This window comes from Nesoenas mayeri (genome assembly GCF_963082525.1).
Source record: "Nesoenas mayeri genome assembly, chromosome: 10".
Taxonomy (NCBI): domain Eukaryota; kingdom Metazoa; phylum Chordata; class Aves; order Columbiformes; family Columbidae; genus Nesoenas; species Nesoenas mayeri.
The window spans coordinates 16493233-16516618 of record NC_137560.1 but is presented as its reverse complement, the minus strand read 5'-3'; the positions used below and the strand labels follow the sequence as shown (position 1 = coordinate 16516618).

The following is a 23386-nucleotide window of genomic DNA, read 5'->3' as shown; positions in this document are numbered from 1 at the left end:
CAAAAAGAACTACCAGCTCCCCTTCCCCTCCATTTTTCTTTGGAAACCTTTAGTTCCGGTCTTGACAGCTGCCTCAGAAAGGTCCCTTTCTGAATGCCCAGTGGCTGAAAGGCTTTGGCTTCAGTTTAAAAAAAAAAGAACAGGAAAAAAAGCAAACAAAACCCAAACTCACTTTCCAGTCACTTCCTTCACAGTGAACTTCAATAAAGGAAAAAGTAAGATGCAAAAAGTACTGTAAAAAGGGGAGATCTTTCTGTTCCCATTTCCTTTTAATTACTCAGGCCACAATGGGCTCCTGAAGAGGAATAAAAGTATCAAAGTGTGTTTTTTTCTTTTGAAGGAAGAATTAAATCAGTCTGCTGAACTGAACTGGCCTGGGAGCTTGCACGGTGCTATAACACACGGTGTGAGAACTTTGTGGTGTGCCAGATGAAGGTGCTGAGCCTGCAGGCTCTGGAGAGAGGAGGAGAGCAGCCAGCAGCCCTATGGGTACAAATAAGGGAGACAGAGGCAACAGAGGAACGGACAATTAGAAGAACTGGATTCCACATCATCTGATGTTTGTAAGGCAAGCCCAGAGGTACCTCAATCTAATGTAGCTCTTGGGCTGAGCAGTGCATAATGGTGCAATTCCATAGCTGGCATCCCAAAGGAGGTCAGACTGATCTGTCTAATGGTCTCTATTAGCCCTAAAATCCAGAAGTTGCTGTCTTCTGGATGGCAAGCTCATTTCCAGTGTGACACTTCCAGGTAATGTTGTTGTGTCAGTGACTTTAAAATAAAAGTCTCTGGTAAACAGCCGCATCCACCACAGGATGGATCATTTTGCAGTTCAACATTAGGACACACAAAACTTCTCCCTTGATAACATGGCAACTTTCTAGTTGTTCAGAGGTCATCAGGAAAATCAGAGCCACAGAACATTTCACGAGCCAAGTGAGCCCAATTAAAGAGAAAGATTTAGAATCATAGAATGTCCTGATTTGGAAGGGACCCACAGGGATCATCGAGCCCATCTCCTGTCCATGTATATGACAACTCCACAGTTCACACTTCTGGTTACTCTCGTGGTACCTGTAGCAGTTTCCTGCTCCCATAGTTGAATACAAGACTAGGTGAAGCTTCATGTGTTGTGACACTTCTGGTATAACCAGATCGCAAGCCCAACCACTGAATTTCTTTGTTGTGCCTTTTTTTGTTTCTTCTCAACACCATCTTAGACTAGGATTCAGCTGCAATTCTCCTTACTACTCTTGATTAGAAAATACAGGTTCACTGATATTGAATACTGGGGTAAACAAAACAGCTGCTCAAGACAACCAAGCCAAGTGTAGGGGAGTTTGATGCTGAGGACACAGCCACCCCAAGTGACCGCAAAGCAGAACAGTTTGGCAGCACATGAACTGTGGAGGGAAGACAAGTGTCAGCTGACAAGAACTGGGGGGGCAACTTACAGGACACGTAGGTTTTTGAGTCCCTTGAAGGCACCTTCTGCAATATGATTGATGGAATTGTGGCTCAGTCGTAGTACGTGCAGTCCCCCAAGGTCTGCCAAGCTTCCCTCATCCAGCCTGGTTAGGTTGTTGTAAGAGAGTATTCTGAGGGAAAAAACAAGACAAACAGCCCTTGTCAATCCAACCAGTATTTTCCAAACCAGTGCCTGCTTCCCACAACTACCTTACGAGAGACAGTGTGTACTGGGTGGATCCATAACAGCTTGATGATGAAATAAGACTGCAGTCTGCAAATATTCCTACAAGACACCCATGGGGCAGCCTGGATGACCACAATGGAGCACGAGGCACTTGGCACCTGGCTATAGGGAAGTTGTCTGTACTGGCAGCAGAGAGAGACTCCCCCAGAAGTGAATGAGAGAGATAACCCAACACGCACACTGTTAGTTATGGCACAGAGAGGCTACTCCTTCTCCATGGCCTGGGAGCATCACCCCTTCTCAGTCCCCATATGTACAGGTAACACTCAGACATCAGCCCTGGTTGTGTTCAGTCCTCAATCCCATTTGCCGTCCCCCTGTGGCTTCCAGAAAAAAGCAGTCCCCTCCTGCCCCCTGCCCTGCGAGGTGGAGAGTGACGTCAAACGGATGGATTTTGAAGTTCACACGCGCTCTTGGCAGGGTCTAGACTTCTGCATTCATGAGGTGTCTTATCGTTCTGCACTGGTGCACAGCAAGCCCCAGGCATCTGGGTGTGGGTGTCTCCACCGCCTGCTCCACCCCAGTCGAGAGCCAAACGCATTTCACCACAAGGCAATTGAATGCTTCCTTTCATGCATGGGAAGGAGGTGTCTGTTGTAAACCAGCCACCTTCCCTCCCGCTCCCCTTTGTCAAGGAGCGTTCAGTCTGCTTGAAATCTCCACTTAAAAGTGACTAATCTCAGAGGGGTTTATTTCTTAGCTTTTCATCTATCTCTTCCTCTTGCCTATATTCTCTTTGGTTTTGGAGATTTCTTAAGTGCTACTCCTGTCGCAGTTTGGAAGGTGGTAGGAAAAAATCTGTTGTTCTCTCCCAGACAGGATGCAGATGAGGCTTCTATGATTTGACACCAAGGGCAGGGCATGGGAAGCTACAAGCCACTGCAGACGCCTCACAAAATACACAACCACTTTCTACTGAAGCGGTAAAGCCACAGCGCTACTGATGTTGGAGGCCAGTTTGGCTCGTCAAATGAGGGACCTTGTGGGGTGGCAACAGGCAGAGTCACTGCTCAGTGGTCTCTGAAGCATCCACCCACAGCTCCCTGCTGCAAGTATATTCCTCCTGATCTCTGGGTAACCTGGGTAAGCCCTGCAGGGCTGCTGGCAGGTGAGCGTGACCAGCAGCAGCCACAGCTTCAAGTCGCCTGCACACCGACGAGGTACAAAAAGTGGCATTCATCTACATCCTGGTACTCTCATTTTCTCAAGCTTCTCTCTCCACGAAGGGCAGCTGCATAGGAGTTATGAAAATACCTTAATGACTTGGGAGCACAAGTCACTTTAAAAGATGTGAGTTTGGGCTGCTAAACTTTTAAAAAAGTGGAGTTACGCAGATTTGAACAAGCACCAAAATCCTTCATTGTACAGACAACAAGAAAAAAAAATCTCACTCAGTTCCAAACCTCCAAATTCCTCCTCTAGTGCTGCCTCTTCAAAGAGTCTGCTTATAAATGTGTCTAGGGCTTGCATGAAAGTCACTGCAAAGCCAAAACCTAAGTCAAAACAGACACATACTCCGAAGTACCAAGAGTGTCATTTAGTTGGCAAATGAACCATCTATCTTTTAGCTGTGTGAGTGGGCATAGGGCAAGCTTTGGAAAACATTCAGCAAAGATTAATGAGATTGAAGCAGGTATGGGACAACATACTTTCATTCCTAAAGAAGCTGTAGTGTTAGTTATGAAGAACTGGCATCCACTCAAAATTATGTCCTCACCTGCGATTAAAGAATTTGGCTTAAAAAAAAAAGGTGTTCAAAAGTAATCCTAAACCTGGCTGAGGAAAAAAAAGTTCCTTTTGATTCTGCAAAGAAGAGTTCCTGCCACAACTGGTGAAGGCATGTTCCCCTCCATTTGTCCTGACGTCACCTCAAGATGGACGGACAGCAGGAGTCTTTAGAGGGCTCTCTCATCAGCTGCAAGCAGATGGAAGGTTTCAGGAGCTAATGCACCTGGCAGGTGTCCTTCAACATCTAAGGGGTCTGATTGCTGCTATGGGACGGGACAGTCTGCAAAACAACGTGTTCCCCTCTCAGCAGTTTGGATTATCTGGGTTGAGAGAAGTCAGCAGAACTCTGCTGCTTCCTGTACCTTCTCATCACTCTACCAGTGAGAAATCACTGGAATGAACAAGCGGAAATGTTTTTCTACACAAGTCTTTTGGCCTGGTGAAGTGGGAGAGCAGCACATAGAGCAGCATGCCAAAAGTGATACACAAAGGGTTTAACCAGAAACCTGTTGTGCAGCTGTGGCTCCTGCTGCCAGCCAGTTCTGGACCAGCTACATCTAACGTATTTCATTCCCATTGACCAAAATATAGGTATAAACTGAAAAGAAAGACCCAGCAGCCAAGTCATCTTTTAGCTCTGATGAGATCCTATGGTCCCACTGTGGATTCTTCCATCATGTTGATGCCATAGCACCTGACTGGTGAATACAATCAGCCCTTTCTCATGCCCCTAACACAGCAAGAGCTCTCAGTTTCCTTGTTAGCTTTTGCATCAGCCTAGAGCCTTGGGATCATGTTTTTTTTCCCAAAAACAGAAGGAGAGACCACTCATCCTTCAGATGACCACCTCGTTCCTCAGCATAGATAGGCAGGGGTCTGGCCACCTCTCTTCCTTAGGTCAAGGACTTTGAAACTCATTCCCTGTACAGAGACAGTGTTTTCTACTAACTGAAACCCAGCAGATTTAGCAATAGGGGAAGTGAGCAAGGATCTTTTAATATGGAATGAGACGTACACATTCAAACAAGTGCACAGAGGCAGTCTAGATGTATCTAGTGCTTCCTTTCCTCACCCTGCAATTTCAGAGCAGACCTCTCCTATAAGTACTCTTTGGCTGTGGGAGTTTCAGTTAGGAGTATCTGATGGCTCCCTGCAGCAGCCTTACCCTAAAGGCAACACCTGCAAGAGCTTGTAAAATTTTGCAGAGGTGTGTGCTAACACCCACATAATCACCTTTCGAATCTCAGCTGATGTCGTCTCTGGCCTCACACTCCAGCACAATCCTGTTTGTCAGGCCGAGCGTGCCCCAGTGGCTCCTACCACCTCACATCACAAGGCATTTTCCAAATCTACTCCATTCTGCAACAGGGCAAGTGAGTCCTGCACTGAGTTTCTGCAGTTACCACAGAGGGTGGCCTCTAAGCCACGACAGCTCATCATTAGTGCTACTTGTTGGCAAGAGATGCCAAATCCACACCTGACAAATAACAGGACTCAGAGTGCAACCTCCCATCTAAACCTGGAGGGTTTGCAAAGACACTGTCAAGTGGAAAAGATGAGCATGGTTCCCCCTGAAAGAGTTCTGACATTAGCGCTGCAAGATGCAGACGGGGCTTACCCATCCCATCTCAACCCAGGCTGAAATAAAGCTTCAACACAGGCACCAGATACTGGGTCCCGGAGAGCAGAAAGCTCCCAGATCTGTGTGACAAACGCAGTGCAGTGATCTGAATCTGGCTATTCCAGGGGTCCAACTGTGAGTGCCTTAGGAAAACAGACTCCCCTTTTTGACGTTTCAGATTTAAGAAGACCACGAGTGGAGCATGGTGCTGATTCTGATCTGTTGCACTGAAAATTTGTCCATTGACACTGCATTAATCTAGTAAAATATCACTTGAAGATCTGCACACGAAAGAACCATAGCAGTCTACAGCCCTGTGCCAAGCAATGAAGCCCTTTAGGCATGGGCAGTTTCACAGCAATTTGAAAAATTAGGTAATTAATAAATCATACACATTTAGCTAAATAAAAAAACAAAGTATCTCCTTCTGCCCACCCACCCCCCTGCAATCATCCACACCTGGATGTATAATTTAAGTTCAACAGAAGATAACAGTTGGTTACTGGGTTAACATGTTAATTCTACAGCTTCTAAACTTAAAGGAATTACATGTGTCATGTCCACCTCCCTCTGAATCGACATCCTAAAAACCTAGGGACTCACAGACACCAACCTTTAGTCTGAGTTCAGAGTGAGGCCTCTGAAAGCAGGATGCTGCTTTAACATACTGCTTTTTGGTCAATAGACAAATCCCTAACAAGAGATTTCAGAGCACCAAGCAGAATGACTTACAGTTCCACTAACCACATGTGTCAAGTTCTCCAAAGAAAAAAGTGAATCTTTCCACAGTCCCACCGAGGGGATGACAGCTACTTCTGTAAATACTGCAAGGGTCCATGTGTGCCTCTTCAAAAAGGCATTAAGCAGTGCCATAGACCCAAAAGACACCCTTGTGGGGCTGTCCTCAGCAGCAAGGCTTGCTTTCATTTATCAAAGAGACTGTATTCACAGCTGGAAATCTCAGGAGAGCAAAGTCCATATATTTACTTTTCAACAACTGAGCCCTACAGGAAGGGTAAAGCGTAAACAGGAGAAACAAGGAGAACTGCCTTTAAAGGGCCAAATCTCTGCTGCTTAAAAACATGATTGTTCTTTGTAAATACACAGGATAAAGCAAAGCTTCCTTCAGGCTGTACAGTCGTTATATGGCAAGCCGTGCATGTCTTGTAACCATGTAGCTAAAAAGTGTTGGGAAGCCACAGATCACAAACTCTCCAGGTCTTCCGGCACTGCACACTTTTAGTGGGTTCTACTTTTTGTTTCTGGTGCAAACATATTTTAATCGGGTGCTCTGAAGGTCATAACGTCATGAATAATAAGGGCAACACTTCAGAGGCTGCAGTTCCTGGGTTTCTACAGGTTGATACAGCAGGAGCTGTAGGCCATGTGACTGGGAAAAGTTCTTACTTCCCTTTGCTGCCAACATTACTTTACCACCAAACCCTGCCCAACCAACCAGAACAGAAACCAACTTACAGTTCATGCAGCTTCTGACAGAAGCTCCAGCCATCGGGGTTGATCCTGGATATGGAGTTGTTACTGAGGTGAAGCTGGTGCAGAGATGAAAGGCCATAGAGAGAGCCACTGTTTACTTCTCTCAGGCTGTTATACTCCAGGTGGCTGTCGAGAAAGATCAGAAAGAATCGACAGATAAGCAGCACTGGTCAAATACTGAAGAATTTCCAACATGGATTGGGATTTTAGCCATTCCTACAGACCTTTCTACATACCCATGAGGATATGTGGATGTATGGGCATCTCCTGCGCCTGCAAATAAACTGGGCTTAAAGCATCCCATTCATGTGTGTATTTGTAGAGTCTCAGTTGTGCGACAGCAGTGTCCAGAAACACACTGCCTTGATCACTTGTGACCTTGCAAACACACTTGAAAATCAATCACATTGGAAGTTTCAAGCATGACTGCAATGACTATTCAATTTGTTCTCTCGCATGGAAAGAACACACCACTGAGACAGGCCAGTTTGTTTCTAGGTATCCCAAGAGGCAGAACAATCAGGTCTGTAACACATAGTTTCCATCTACCAGTCAAAACAAATTTGCAGAAGCCAGATGAGTGTTTGTTTAAAGACCAATTGAGATCTTACTGAATGTTCAAATCAAACTTTCAAAGGAATACTGCCACAGCTTCAAAAACAGGACTTTTTCTACTGAACACCGGGTAAAGCAATGAGCATTAGTTAACTGTGGGTCAACTAAAAAGAAGAGCGTGGCAAGAGCTTTGTGCATGCAGGACACTGAAAGAAGCATGACGACTGGCACAAGTGCCCACAGGTCTCTGATGGGAGTCCTTGCTAAAATACAGAGAAGGACATGATAGCAGATGAAGTCTGGGCTGTTCGAGGGAAAAGAGCCCATCGCACCAACTTACAGAACTTGCATCTTGGCCAGACCCCAGAAAGCCCCATCGGTCAATTTGCTTATGTTGTTGCGCTGGAGTTTCAGGACTTCCAAGCTGTCCAGTCCCTGGAATGTCAGGCCTTCAATCAGGCGGATGCGATTCCGGTTCAGCTCCCTAAAATCACCAAGGCCATACAAGTTTATTAAATCCCAGTCCTTTCTCACGAAATCATCTGTGCAGCACACAATGGGGACAGCAATGCCAACAGCTCCTCTGTCAACGGTTCCCAGGAGAGAGCAGAAGTTTGCCGGAAACTTTCAATCCCAGACTTAGCCAGGGAAGTCAGCTGGGTGTGATCGCTTAAATAAACTCACCCTGCGACAGACTCTCACTATAGAGAAATAAGAGAGACAGTCTAGCAGTTCCTCTTTATCCCTCCTCTCTCTGCATTTCTTTTAAGCCATTTATCCTTTTCATCAATTTTCACACTTCATCTTCTCTCAAGCAGAGACAGCATTTGAACCAATACAGTTAAAACATCAGCATTATTTCTCTTACAACCCATTGGTTTTACAGGACTTGTAATCACCCAGCAAAAATGTGCTCTCAAGCGGGTGCCGTAACTGTGAGCCCAGGAGAAAATGTTATGGCTAAGTTTGAAAGCAAAGCTTTCAGTTCCACTGACAAATTTCACATTTTTTCCTATTATATGAAACTAATAAAGAGTGAAACAAGTTGTTTCCAATAACAAGGCAGTCTTAGTATTTTGAGTATACAGAGATCTCCAGCTTGGTTCATTAAATTTCTTCGCCGCCATCCCCCGGGTGGGGAAGGACTTCTAAATTTTGGGAATACCTTTTGTCTTAATAGCAACACGAACATCATCACAGCATGCTTTACCAAACCATGTCAGTCTTATAGATTTCTAAACCCTGACATACCAGGTGAAAACCCAGTTCCACAAAGTCAGTGGAAAACTTCATCAACATAATGCACTAAAGTCAAAAATAGAGCTTTTAAAATTGATACATTTCTGCATACACAAGACTAATCTATGGCTAGTTCCCTGTTCAGCATTTGTGTTTAAGAAACTGGTAGGTTACAACATCAGAAGTTGTTTTGGAAAACATGAGAAAGTCATAGAAACTTTAAGCTTACTTTTTCACTGCCTAAAAAAATAATGTTGGACTTGCACTCCAGTGTAATTAAAGTCAAGTAAAGAATTTTAAAAAGTTTGCAGGCCTAAAGAATCTGGCCTTACTGCACGTCCTAGGCTATTACTGAACTACACTTTGCCAGAAAAAGAACTGTACACAAATTCTACAAGTCTGTATAACTTGCAATTCATTCATGTTTATCCATAGGGCTAAACAACCAGCTGTGAGACTGCCTTTAAGAGTACCAATTACTCCAACTTCCAGTGAAAACTGTTTTCCTAAACAGATGGAGTTGACCCTCATTTTTATTACAGTTTTGCACATGATGCTGATGAACACAGTGGATTACAAGCTCTCAGTCAATGAGCAGTAACTTCCAACTGAGAGGTAACAGACTTTTGAGACACATGTGCTATTGTGTCACACTGTTCAGTCCCAAATTGGCTATAAATACTACATGTGTGCAACCACAAATGCATACCCACTTCTTAGACACATCTTGGCTAATTTGTCTTTCAATCAAGAGGTTGCCATTTAGAGGTTTAAGATCCAAAAGCTTTTGTGGACTTCATGGTAACAAACGGGGGTTGACCTTTGCCTATCAAATTTGATGGAAAGACGGCAATGGGCCTCAGGCTGGGCCCTTTCTCCAACTGCAGCAGAAGGGAAACCTAAACCATCAGTACTACTATTTTACACATAAAGCATATTTATAGCTGCAGATGTCTACGTGTCCCCATGCAGCTCCTGCCATGGGGACCACAGGCAGGACAACAACGACGTGTGTGTTAACTCACCTCAAGTGCTAATTTCTCTGCCCAAATATCACCGCACAGTTTAACAGCTTTCCATCATTGCTTTTTTATTGCCACATAAAGATACCTGTGTGGTCTCGAAAAACTAACATGGTAGCTGAGTTCTATCACTTGAAATAAAAACATTTTCCAGATCTCTCTTGTGCCACAGACACCAGCAGCTTTCAAGGGAGTGGATTTGTCTTATACCATCAAGTCCACAAGATGCTGATGACCGCTGCAGCATCCCTCCCTTCACACCTGATCAGAAGAATGGCCTGAAAAGCCAACAGTCACAAGACAAAAAGGACCCTCTCCCAGTGTGTTTTACTAGGTGCTGGCAGAGGACTACCACATAGCATATTCTAAGTTTTATAGATAGCAGGTGTGGAAGGGTGACACTTGGTGTGCATATCCTCAGGGATATTTTGTCTCCATGAAGTGTGGCTGAGCTTAATTAAAGTGCACATTTCTACTCACAGTTGTATTAGCCTGGGTAGCCTGAACGCCTTGACAGGAAGCTGAGCGATCCTGTTTTTACTCAGACGAAGCGTTAGCAGGGACCGTGACAGACTATCAAAAGCACCAGGCTCCAGGGTGCTGATTCTGTTGCTCCCCAGGTAGCTGCAATAAATCACAGCAGAAAAATGAACAGTCCTGTCAGAAATCTCCTTTTATCAGCATTTAGTTGGTCTCCAGACAGGCTGGTGAAATTACAGAGGTGACTTCAAATCAGTTGGATTTCTGGCTGTGCAAAGAGCACAGTGCCTTTCCCAGAGCCATGCGATGAATGTAAAGAAGTTCCTGTGCAGTTCCCAAGAGCTCCTGGATACCCTCCTACTTCAGCAAAGCAACTGGGAGTGGAAGCCAAAAACTGGAGAATATTCTGGGGCAGGATGATGTTCCTCATTTTTCCCTCAGCACCTGCCCCTAGGGCTCTTTCTTACTTGAACCGTAGTCTCAGCTGCAAGAGGCTGTTTATACAGGACAACAGCAAACATCAGCCACAACACGACTGTCTTATACCACTTATAACCAGGGGCAGAAACTTAGGCACAAACTTTAATGCAAGCATTATCTATCTGCACCTTTTTGAAGGTACCTAAAACACAGAATAGTTTTTGTTTCCCTGAACAGGCAAACATCTCTATTGAGAGGGTGTTACTCTGCTTAACCCCTGGTTTTCTTCAAATCACCAATGAGAGATTTCTGTTCTTAACATTCAGTAGCCACTTTTATTGATGAAATAGTCATTCTCCCTCCCCTCTTCCAGATGCACATGGGCTGATCTGGGAAGCAGCACATACACTTCCCAACAGGGAAGAGACACGGGTCTGCTGCAGACAGTTCTTCTGGCTTCTAGGTTTCCAGCTCTAAAGACACCCACACCTGAAGGATGCAGGATACTTCTTCTCTGTTGCAACATTCCCATGCCACACAATTAATAATCTGCTTTCTTTACAGATATATCAGAAACCAAAAAGAGCTCAAAAAATAACCTGACAGCTGGGACAACGTGCCACCTTCTGATTCTCTTTTGCACTTAAAATCCTGATGAATAACCCCATACTTTGTATGATTATTCTCTCTCTTTTCTTTTAAAGGTTTGAGGCCCTTTTCTCTGCTGTGGTAACTCAACAAAAGCTGTTTCCAACAAGAAAAACTCACAGCTCCTTTATGTGAAGTCCCTGTGGAAAGCAGCCGTTTCGGATTTCCGTGATGTCATTGAAACTCAGGTCCAACGTTTCCAGGGTAACGTAGGGCTTCAGTTGACTTGATTCAATGCTGCGGATCCTGTTGTGATGCCTGAAACAGTCAGGAGGAGAAATGGAGACAATTTAGTTCTCTTAAAAATACAGAATGAATACCTGAGGCAGCAGCAGGCCCACAGGCTGGCCCCCGAGCTCGTACACTCCGACTTACGGTGCTTCTTCAACAACTGTCTGAGGAGGAAACCCACATCAGAGAGACCTTCCCTAATTCCCACTCTGTTCCTATGATTAGACAGACTAGCTTACAGATATTTGTGAGCTTCCAGACACTTTTTTCTGGTATGCTACAAGACTCTTCCCTCTACAGAACTACTGTTTTCATTCATCAGTTTTCCTTCCAGTATTTTGGGGTCAGTCTCCTACAATCCCGCACTTTCAGAACGGATTTATTCCATGCAATGACTGCAGGGTCGGATTTTAATCCTGCAGGCAAGGAGTGCTGATCGATGGTTTAAGCAATCTGCAAATGTTTTTACACACAGGATGGGATTTTCAGAGCTGTCTGCAGGTAACAGATAAGTAAATATGAGCTCAGCAAATGTTATAAATCATTGTTTCCTTAATTCCTAAAGATCCTTCTGAAAAATCCCAGCTTTGGGCCACATTACAATGATTTGTAATGCAAAGAAATACTGTAAGAGGGCTTGTTTTTGCAAATGTTTCTTCACGTTTTGCTACCTTCGTCTCACTGTGCAACTGGGACAATTCTGCATGAGCAGTGCTCTGCCCAAGCACCAGTTGCAGGATCAGACCCTAAAACAATCACCTGCCTTTGCTGCCTCACCAGTACCAGCCTGAAGCATTCAATCTGAAATTTTTCTTTAGAGAAGGTGCTACAAGATGTTCTCATGGTTTCCACAGCCATCAAACAGTTAAATACCTCTAGACCTCATTGGTACTCAACATGATCTAACTAAAAATCACCCTAGTCCTTTCCTCTGACTCCTCTCTGGCCTGAAGCAGTAGAGGGAACAGTAACCAATTAAAAAAATACATTGCGCATTAGTCACCAGAAGCAGAGCACATGCCTGATGTGAATTTAGAGCAGTCACTGATATTACTGGCAAGGCTGCGAGTGAGGCACTCCAAACAGAGACGCTCCGCAGACACTTGAGAACTTGCTGAATAATAAGAGATAGTAGAGAGGGTTGAGACAAGTACTGTGCCTTAATCCGGCCGGCTACCCACTGAGTAACCAGCAGAGGAGACAGCGGCCAGTGAAAGCACTCTTGAATGCAAACCAGGACATCCCAGCTCTCCCGACAAAGCATCAGCTCTTTGAAACAAAAGAAAATGAGATGAGTTGACCGCAGCCATCCAGGCACTGAGCTGAGGGAGCCCGTCTTCTCCAGCCTCACCCCCCTTCCAGACTGTCTCACAGCAGTTCAGACAAAGAAAATCTCATCCCCCCAAAAAAATACCAATAGCACATGGCAAGGGACCTGCTCCTTGCACTGTCATCTGCTCCTTTACCCTCCCTGTTAGTAAAACCAGATTGTTTCGCCACCACGTTTACTGGCACCTGTAACAGGAAGAGGGTAAAAACCGCATTCCCAGAGCCATTTGCTTTCTGGAGAGTCACCTTTAAAACAGCCAGCACGGGTTCTGACACTGGGGAAACATTTGCAAAACTGCTGCTTTGACTAAAGAGTTTAAATGCTACCTAATTAATTCAGTGCAGGATCACAGATCATTGAGGATAAATTTTATATCGCTACAGCGATATGCTGCTAACGTGGTGCAAAAAGGCATCAGGAAAATCAAAGGAAAAGTAATTTTTCAGAACCACCCAACTGGTTCTTCCACGGGTTACGTGTACACAGGTCCCTGCAACCACAAACTCTATAAAAGGCAAATGATATGGCTACTATTCAAATAACCAATATTTATTTACAGCTAGGAATAAAGACTGAATTTTCACATCTACAGCACATAGCGGAACAGAGCTTCAGTAAATTTATACTATAGTGAGACAAAAATACAGGAAAATTCACTATATTCAGATTTTTCTGGCCTCCATAAATTCAATATGTGGATGAGGGGGGTGTCTCTTCCCCAAAGACTAGTTTCTTTTGCAAGGAACTCAATTTAGTAGAATCTGCAAGTTCAAAAATTGCAGTCTTTTTTTCCTCCTCAAAAGAGAGTTCATTAAATGTGTGTGCAACCCTGATTCAGGAAAGTACCTCAACACAGACGTAAGTGAAAGCAAACCCCAAGCATGTTTTCTGAAGCTCTGCTGAAGCAGGGGCTGCGAGTTCAACTCTGATCTCATCCAGGCTGTGATGGCCGAGATGAATCTGGCTGTAAATTAACAGGAAATGAAGGCTTGTACAAATGAACATGAAGAATCTATAAATTACCTGACAATCCCTGTGCAGGGCAGCTAAGTCTGCAAGGCAGTGAGAGCACAGAGTTTGGACATGAAGTGCTCTTCAGAAGCCAATGTTATTTTTCTGGAGTATTAATATTTCTGGGCTTTAGTTGCTCAATGTACATACAATCTGCCCGCCTGCCAGATCTCCCAGCATGTCCCAGAAGACAGACTTTAATAAGGCAAGAAAAGGACAGGAAAGAACTATTTTGTTTGAGCCACGTTCGCAGGTTCCAGGTGACTTCTGTCCATTTGCCTCTTGCTTTTCACGTGCTACAGCTGGCAGATTGGATAAATGAATTATTTCACACAGGAAAAAAACAGGCTCCTTTTTCTCCCTCTCTCTGTCTCCTTCAAACATGGGCTGACTCCAAATGTAACTCTCAGCTCCAAACACCATTCCGGGCCAGTCCCAGCTGGGGAATGTCAGACAGTTTGCTGCACAGCACTGCACTTCAAACAAAACCAGCCAGGCCAACTTTTCCTATACACACCATGTGACATGAATGCAATATCGTCCAAACCTTTTACTAGCTTGATTACATTTTATTTTTCATTCTTTCAGTAAGAGCTGAAATGTGATTTAACCCTTCCTGTTATTACTTGGATCCTCCCCACTCGCCTGTCTTCATTCCCCATCTCATCACCAGGGTGTTTTACAAAAAAAAAGCCCAGTGACGTTATGACTTTGCCTCTCGGCTTTAGCAGTGACTGGAAAAGGGCTGGCTTCTTCCCAATTAGCTCCTTAGTTTACACTTTGTTGGCTTCAAAGGTGACAGATCGGATTTTAGTACCGATTGCCAAAACCAGGCTTTAAAGCACAAATTATTGGTGCTTCCACAACCAATTTGCCTCCAAGTGTCTTTTCCTCTCCCCACTCCTTAGGTATCACAGCCTGGAAACAGCTTTCCCTGTTGCACTTCAGCCAGCGTTACCTCAAGAGTATATGATGACAGGGCTTCAATGTGAGATTGAGCAATTAAAGCCCGGAGCAGGAGCCAAGTCTCTTGGTTTCTATTCCCAGCTCTGGCACTGACTCATCTGCCTTGGGCAAGTTTCTTAACCCCTCTCTACCTGCAGTGTACCAGTGTGTATGGAAACGTGCTGCTGTACCAGGATGATGCAGAACTGCATTCACCAAAATCTAAGAATTTGGAGTGAAAGCAGCTCAGGTGAAAAAGAAAACACAGAAAATAAGGACCTCATCAAAGTCCAGTTGGATTTGCTTGTGAATAGGGCAGGATGTGGCTAAAAGAGTTGAACTTCTCTGCTCACACCCAGCCTCATTCCCAGAAACACCCCATTTGCAGCAAACAGGGATCCTGAACTCTAACATCTCAGCACCCAACGAAGGTAACTTAAAGTCAGCAGTGGATTACATTTATGGTGTGAGCTGTATACATGCAGCTCTTGTTCAGCAACTGCTTTGCCCTCACACCAGCATCAGCTGCAAATGGAGAGAGCTGAGGGAATGTAACCTCTGGCCACTGCTGCTGAACCTGCCTGCACCCCTGGTCAACACCCCGAGATACCACAGCCCCCGAGCCCTTGTACTTTGCACCACTCTTGAATAGACCCTTCAGGATTACAGGAGATTTGGATTAACCTCCAGCCATGTCTTTGCTAAACCCAGCCCTTGAGGACCATGTCAGGAGGCCAACACGAGCTCTGTGCTCCTCTGGGCTGCTGCGAGACAGAAAAACAAGCAAAATGTTCCAGCGAAGCCAAAGCGTGTTTGGGTTTGCTCTAAGCCAGGAGGGAGACGAAGGGGGTGGCAGGAAAACAACAGGTGGCCCACAGTCAAAAGCTTGCAGCATTTCCAGGAATCTCAGCTGGTATTTTAGAGGTAAAGTTACACTTTAATCCCGGTGGGTTTCCTCGTTCGAAGCGTCTTTGTGAATATTTATTTGATAAATAGATTGTGAAACATTTTCCACTAGACCTAATAGGAGAAAAATTCACCTTCCCCTTTGCAGCAAGCCTGTGCTTTGGAGAACACTAATCAGTTTAATTTAGACCGTGGCTTCAAACTACTTGTGTGAAATCGATGCAGAGAGCAATGCAAACACACTCCTTTGTTGTCCGAGCCACATTCACTTCCCCTCAGCAGCTGCCCATTAGAATGCTGACAGCGGAAAATCAAAGCAAGCAGACCCTCAGATGGGAATGTACGAGGGGCTTTGGTTGGACTGATTTAAATACAATCAGCAGAAAACCTCCTGGTTTAGACAAAGCTTGAATTAAGATGCCTTGGCCGCTGGGAGCCTGCAGTGCAAATGTTTGGTGTGAAGTGCGGCTAAAGGAAGGGAGAAGTCACATGCTCGGCCTTCATGTCGTGTCGGCTTACAGAGCTGGCCGAAAAGAAAAAAAGAAAGCCGTAATACAGCAAACCTATTAAACCAACACCTGTTATAGGCATCAAAAATAAAAGCAAGCTTCAAAAGAGAGGCTCTGCACTTTGGGTAGGGTTCTATTAATATGCGAGCACATTTTCAAAATTAACATATGAGGGAGATCACAAGAGTAGAAATGGAGAGATTAAAAAGTTCAGGGTTTGGTTAATATTTCCATACTGGGAAAGTATTGGAGAAACCAAATACTAGGGCCAGAAAGAGTTATGGGGTTCGCTACTGAAGGACAGGCAAGGTTTGGTGTCAGAGACAGGCCATGCAAAGAGAGCAAGATCAAAGAACTGTAACAGGAGATGGATCACATATACACTGTGACTAACCCATGCCTGGAATTACCTGCCCCCCTCCTCCTCCTCCTCAGTTCAGAGAAGATGGAGATCTAATATTGATCCTTCCAGAAACACTAGAGAAGATTCAAGACATGGGTTTCTACAACTCCCACCTTAGACGATCTGCCATCTGATTTTAGCCCATTACTTGCCACACACACAAAACATTTTTTAAAAAATCATAATTTCAGAGTGAAATGCAATGCCTGAGCAATTTTCCTGACAAGGATGAAGGGGAACTGATAATGTGGAAGATGTTTGTGTTTACAACAGCAGCAACACAAATGTTTCTGTTTGTTCTGGTGGGGGTATTAAAATCAACAACTGAAGGTGTGTCCTGAGTGCTTCTTGTTAATGTATGCAGACAAGAAAAGAGGAGAATGTGATCAGGAGCTGGACATCAGCTTTGACTCAAAATTCATGCAGTTTATCAATGCACAACTTCTTGCGTGATTTTAACGTTTAACTAATAAAAACTTTTTTGTTTCAAAAGACTTGACTTGCTTTTGCTGTACTGGAGTAGTGAAACATCTCTGCAGCCAAAGATGAAGTGAACACACAGGTGACACGCTGGAAATCCACAGGACATCATCCCTATGTACAAGACCTTCCCAGAAAGGCTGAACTGCCCACAGTAGTTTCATGCTTCCCAAGTGCTCTGAGCAAGCCCCAGTAGCTGTCTGACACTTCGCACTATCATGTCAGCCTGGCCAGGATAATCCAAGAGGCTCAAGATTTTGTATCATTATAAAAATGTATATTTTTATCCAACACAACATGTGCTGTATTTGCTTACAGGAGCAGCCCCGCTGTCCTTTGAGAGCAAGGCTGCACGGGTTACTGTCCGGGCAGGAAACAAGGATGCAGGGAAGCTGCCCCCACTTTTCTCAGATGCTCTGAATCAGTCCTTCCCTGAGGAATCCTGGCGGGTTCCCAGGCTGCCGCAGATACAGCTCTGTTTGTTCAGGTGCCGGCTGCACACACCAGAGCAGAGCAGTGGCAGGCCAAGCAGCCACTGCATTTTAGGGTCAGCCACAAAAGAACCAGAAAACCAAACAGCAACAACAACAGAGAAACCCCACAAACACCCCCCCAAACTAAAAACTCTACAGAACAAAAAAACCCCATCCAAAGATCCCCCCGCAACAAAACACAACACCTCTTTGTGTTATTTTTCCAGGTATCCTACTTTTTCCTTAAAGGTTTACATGCTCTGCCTGAGACTGTATGAGAGCATCTTCCCTCTCCCTAGTATTGTGTCAGAAGAAAGCCTTTCTAAGATACAGCAAACATCATCTGCAATCATTTTACACTGTTTTAATTTAAAACTGTCATACATAAGTGTAAAGTAAGAAGAGGCTGGCAGAGCTATTCTAACTTTATCAAACTACAGCAGAAAGTCCACAGACATCTCCCCATCTGCTATACATCAGCTTCAAAACTGATGTATTTCAGAGGGCTTTCATTTATGAGGTTACGTTCTTGCCTTGTGTTGGTGGGTTAGGATTGACAAGCATGAAGCAAACCACCCATAGCTATACACAGGCTGGGACAGACAGGGGGATCAAGAAAAAGGGTCTTTATTTTTTTCCTTTTTTTTAAGCAGAGAGAAAAAAAAAAAAAACAACCACACACAACCCACACAACAAAACACACAAATACAACCTTCCATGGTGATATGGCTGCATTTCTGTTCCAGGCCATGGACATGGAGAGGTGAGGAGATGGGAACTGTTCATTCACACCTTTGGACCTGCAAGCAGCAGCCACTTGCAGTCAAGCCAGTGATACTGCAAGGGCTGGGTTATGACCTCCTTATTCCCCCAAGCTAACTATTACTCACACAAATAGTTCCACTGTAGTCAACAGGACTATTCATGTGAGATCAGCGTGACACAAGGGCTATGCGTTCGCTATCTATTATGGCCTACTCTGTGGTCACCCACAGGACCAAGCTCCTCTGCCTCTCACATTGCTGGACTGCAACCATCAACCCTGGTGCAGTCCCTGCGTGGCCTCAGAGCATCCTTGGGCCCTTGGTGCCTGAACACAGGCAGACGTTATCCTCCTGCCAGGAACACCCTCGTAGCTCTTTCATGAGGCAGCGCCATGGATAAGAGTTAGGCAGAGATCAAGTACACTAGGAGCTGGCTTTTCAGAGCAGCTGGACATGACCAAGGGCCTGGATTTGATGAACATTCATGAAAGGCTTTTGTTGGGTTCAGTATGAACTGCACAAGGGAAAGCTTTTCTTCTAATGCAACCAAAAATGCTACATTCAGCAAGACACATATTCTCTTAGGATATTTCTGCACTAGAAATCTTTTTGTAAACTTCGACTTATTAGAGGACCTTATGCTGTGTGTTAGATGCAAGTGATGTAAGTTTTAAAAGCCTTCTCCCTCACTTTGATCTCACTAGACTTCTTTGACTCGACCATTTGATTTTGGGTCCTTTTTGCAATACACAACTTCCTAAGCCTTTGCCATTGAGTCTCATTAGTAGAGTAAAACGTGTGGGACAGGCAGCATTAGAAGTTAGTCATCTTTAAAAGGGAGGCTGTCTTATCTCCTCAGCAAATTACACAACCTGTTATGACATCAAAGCAAATTAAGATTCCTGAAGACAAGCCAGTCTCTGTTACGGGCACCAGTCCCCCCATCAGCAACAGGGTGGATCCAAAAGGACCAGAGTTTCTGTTCTCTTCTGGTTACACTGGATGTTTCATGAGGACTGTACTTCCCAGAGGCTTTTTAAATGACGTATTCACAAAGAGCACAGATCCATTAAAAAGGCTGTGCAAAGCATCTTTTATTGTGTGTCACAGCCTCTCTGTAAGTAGCTTTCCTCAGCTTTTATGAACTCAATACCAGAGCACATCTTTGGCTCCCTGGGTGCAGCTCTACCTCAAAACATCTCAGCAATTAGCTTCAGAGTGACTGTGTGCATCCCTCAGCGGGATGATGCACCTGCAAGGGTCAGGGCCAGGGATCTTCAGCAAGGGCTGCCCAACTTGTAATACAGTTTGGTCAGTTCTCTGGCACAAGGGAAGGAGAGCATCTCTAAGTCACCGAGTGTAATCAATGCTGATTTTGAAACAGTCCATTTTTGAACACTCATAGCTGTTCTAGTCTTTCACCCATGTCTCCTCCAGCTCTCAGTCCAAACCACTGCTTGTCACCCTCCATCTTCTCACATTTCCTAACCCCAGTCTGGAGAAGGCATTGAGAAAGGCCGCAAAGGCGAGAAGAGGCCTTGCCGAGTGCTGAACTCTAAGGAAGAGAATTGTCCTATGGGAACAGAAGGAAGAAAGTCATATAAGTTAAATGGCAGTTTTCATACTAGAATGCAGGAAAGCACGTGGCTCTTCACCAGGGATCATAGGGCTCAGCAGAGCCTCTTCAAAGGAAGGGCTGCATCAGTATTTGAAAAGAGTCATTCAGTTGCTGGCAGATGACAGTCAGGTCAGTGTTTTTTGCTCTACATCTTGTATCTTTGGTCTGCTACTCTTGCTGCACCATTGGTTTTTCCTTGTCTTTTTACCTTGAGGGCTTTCTTCTGCTGCTGATACATGCCAGCCAAACTCAATTTTCTAACACAAATTAAATGCACAAGACAGTCCTCAAAGCTGAGAGAAAGAGTCCAGCTTTACCGCTGCTGGTTTGCTGCTCTGACAAAGTTCCTGCCCTCCACAGCCCCACACTTGCACAGCACCCTGTGCAAGGAGCCACTCCGTGCCACACACACGCTCATCACTGCCCTCAGAGATAAATCAGGTTTGTGATGAGGAGGAACAGACACTAAGCATCAGATCTAGCCCAGATGTCAGTTTGAACAGCCCAGAGCAGAGCCTGGAACAACTACCATGTCCCACTCCTGAGCAGGGACAGCAGCAGCTTCTCATTTTCATCACTGGCAAGTGTTGTGCTTCTAATCAACAAGAGCAGCGTTTTCATTTGAAAGGCAGTAGGGTCCAGGATCACAAGGCATGTAGGCACTTTTATCCTTAAATCCTGATGCTGATTTTAGTTTCTCTTTGTGCAATAAATGATCAAAGTAAAGAAGATCCACCACAATCTAGTGAGTGCATGTGTTTTGTGGGTGGCTTTGTTTTGCTTTTGTCTCTCTGCAGGAGTGAGAAGGGGAAAATACACAAGTGGAGAAGTAATATAAGTGCAAACCAAATGTAATGTCTCTGCCCATGATGCTGGGACATTAATCCAAACTGTAATTACATGCAGACTTCTTGATAGCACGCACTGTTTGTGCCTGAAAACCCATGATGTGACACAGGGGCTTTCCCACCTTTGACAGAAACACAACGATAGCAGGTGGATTTAACCACACAAGAGCTCTGTGACCCTGATACTCATGTAAATAAAGGACAACACACTTGAATATGTCTAGTCTCCAAACTAAATTCTCTACGTCTCACAGAACTTGCAGCAGAAGTTGCTAAAAATTTGCCCCTTGAAGAAGGCAGCAGTTGGAGAAACACATTTGTGACTGGTCAGTCAAACTCCTGTTAACACTTCAGAGCTGTAGATAGGCTGCCTGGTTAGTCTGTTCTGACATGACACACACTTGTGCTCTGTTGAAAGGGCTTATCTGTCCTGTCAGCAAGGTGGCCAGAACAGGGACAGCCTCTGGGCAGGCTTGGTGAGCTCTGCTCAGCTGAGACTGTTCAGCCTGCAACAAGGAATAACTCCTGCATGGAAAAGCAATGGTCAAGTTAGCAAAGAAAATAGCTCTTCTTAACACATCAAGGCAGCCTATTAATAAAGCACATCAAGTAGGAAGGATGGCTTCAGGAAACTGCAGAACGAGGTGTCAAAAGATCCAGGGAACAGAAAATTTGAGCTGTGAAGGAGAACTGCTATTGTGTTAAACCAGGCTGGTGTAAAACACTATCTGTTGAAGCTGAAGAGCAAATCTTATAAAATCAGTGGTAAGTGTTTACCACTACTTAGCCAATAAGTTCTTCAGGCTTCTTTAGTAAGACCATTTACTTCTTCAGTTCCTCTTATTTTGAAAAACAAACCAACAAACAAAACAAACCCAACACAACAGCTGTCTCAATAATATAATCTGGGAAAAAAATAAAAATGACCAAAAAAACCCTCCACAAACAAAACACACACACACAAAACCAGAACAAAAACCAAACACATTTTCAATAAGACCACCAAAAGGTATTCCTTTTCCAGTGCGCCTGAAGAATTACAGAAAATCCAGGCCATTTCTCTGGTTGTTTATGCTAATTACCCCTCCATTCAACAACTGTTTCCATGCAGTATATAGACTGGACAGGAAAAGATACTTTAAATTTAAAAAAAAGCGAGCCATTTAGATTATTTCTTTTGCACTCAACTCTAACCCTTCCCCTCTCTCCAGCTTTTCTCTGCTCAGATCTGACCACTAAAACAGTTGCCTCTTCACTCATATGCCCCTGAGTTCTGTTTCATTTTCCAGCTGCCCTTTGCTTTTTTCCCTGATGTGCAATTGAACATTAAATGGTTTGACAGGCAAAACATGTACTCACCCAACCACTTACTCCCAATCAATATTCACGCGGAATTCCTGTTAACAAGCAAGAGTTATGCGCACACTTGGAAGGGAGCACGGCCTCTTAAGTGATCACTTCATCTAAAGGTTTGACTGATTACTTTCTCATCTACCTAAACCAGTGATCACATTTTCCACCCCACACACCCCCAGCAGGGTTGATTTTGCAAGAATAAGATCATAGCTTTTGACATTATCTCTAGCGCTAATCTCTGCAATTAACTGGGGAATTTAACATGGGTTAAAAATAACAAAATCCAGCAGATAGCCAGCTTTTGTTCAGTTAAGTGAGCTTCCTAGACATTTATTTTGCTAATCTTTTCCAACCTAGACATAGCAGGATCATATTTTATCTAGTATTTCTCTACTCTGAATTACACACTGTTTCTAATTACGCTAGTGGAAGCAATGATGGAAGTGCTAAGCGTTATATGGAGCAGAAGGTAAACGGTAAAACTGGTGTTTTACTCACTCGGCTTTGAACCACACGAGCAGGATCGACACCTCTGCTGAAACAGTTTAGCCTTGTTGCATGCAGAGGAACTAAAAGACACTGCCTGTTCTCAAGCCTTCCAGGATGCTTGAAGGTAAACAAAATGGAGAGGTTTTTTTTAAAGTGCTTTATGGCAGCATACTTCAAAAAAATAAAACTCACAGTTCTACCCTCACCCCTGTTCTTACTCCTTGCCAGGCATCTATTTGATGCTCTGAGCAAGCACCACTGGTCTAAGAACCAGGATAAACTGACAACTGATGATGAGGATTGACTGAGCAACAACCTCAGTAGGAAGAACGCACAGAAACACTAACACATACTGATAGTTTCCTGATTTTGTGCAATTTTGTTACAAAACTGAATCATCCAAGTGTTCAGAGATAAAAACAGGTAGAGAATTCTACCCAAAAATAATTTAACTTGCTTTTACTGCTGTTGCAACTCTGCTTTTACTCATCCCTGAGCAAACTAAATTGCCACTACTAGCAATTTTTAGGCAGGAAGCTCCAATATGCTAAAAAACTTTCAACTCAGCAAAAGTTATTTATTTTTGAAACCTGCTCAGCCTGTGAAGACTAACAAAGGAATTGCTTTTGTAGACACGTGCTTTATTTGCCATATGCCATTAAATGAGACAGTCAATCTACCATAGATATTAATAGTAGCAAGTTTGGGCTATTCTAAGGCTCAAATATGAGGCTATTTTTCATATTGACCTTAACAAAAGATCATGGTCGCAAATGACCCTAACAACTAATCTTAGGCTTGATCTGCAGAGGGACAACTTGGAAACCATCTTGTGCATTATACACAACAAGCACCTGCCCTCTGACAATGCTCCAGAAAATGCTTTACATTCATGAGTTACATCTGCCCTGGGTAACACCTGCTCTGCAGCTCCAAGGGAGCAGGACTATCCAGACACAAAGGTACTTGGTCCTGGGGTGTAATGAATATGTGGAACACACACAAGATACTGGTCCAGTATTCCAACTCCTAATCTCATGCTCCACCCCAAAAGACCACTTGTGTCCTCTCCTTCCCCCAGAACTAACACTAAACTGGCACA

The 23386-nt window shown here is 44.2% G+C and overlaps 1 protein-coding gene across 1 annotated transcript in view; it reads right to left on the bottom strand.

The window, feature by feature from the left end:
• The window catches only part of LRIG1 (leucine rich repeats and immunoglobulin like domains 1), a gene marked incomplete at its 3' end in the record, with an annotated part of 88871 nt that overhangs the window by 19251 nt on the left and 46234 nt on the right, over window positions 1-23386 (bottom strand). Inside the window, exons 4-8 of the mRNA XM_080350802.1 lie at window positions 11042-11179; window positions 9854-9997; window positions 7453-7596; window positions 6540-6683; window positions 1455-1598 (exon numbers count right to left, since the gene is read on the bottom strand). Coding sequence (XP_080206928.1) covers window positions 1455-1598; window positions 6540-6683; window positions 7453-7596; window positions 9854-9997; window positions 11042-11179 — 714 coding nt within the window. The remainder of the gene's footprint in view (window positions 1-1454; window positions 1599-6539; window positions 6684-7452; window positions 7597-9853; window positions 9998-11041; window positions 11180-23386) is intronic.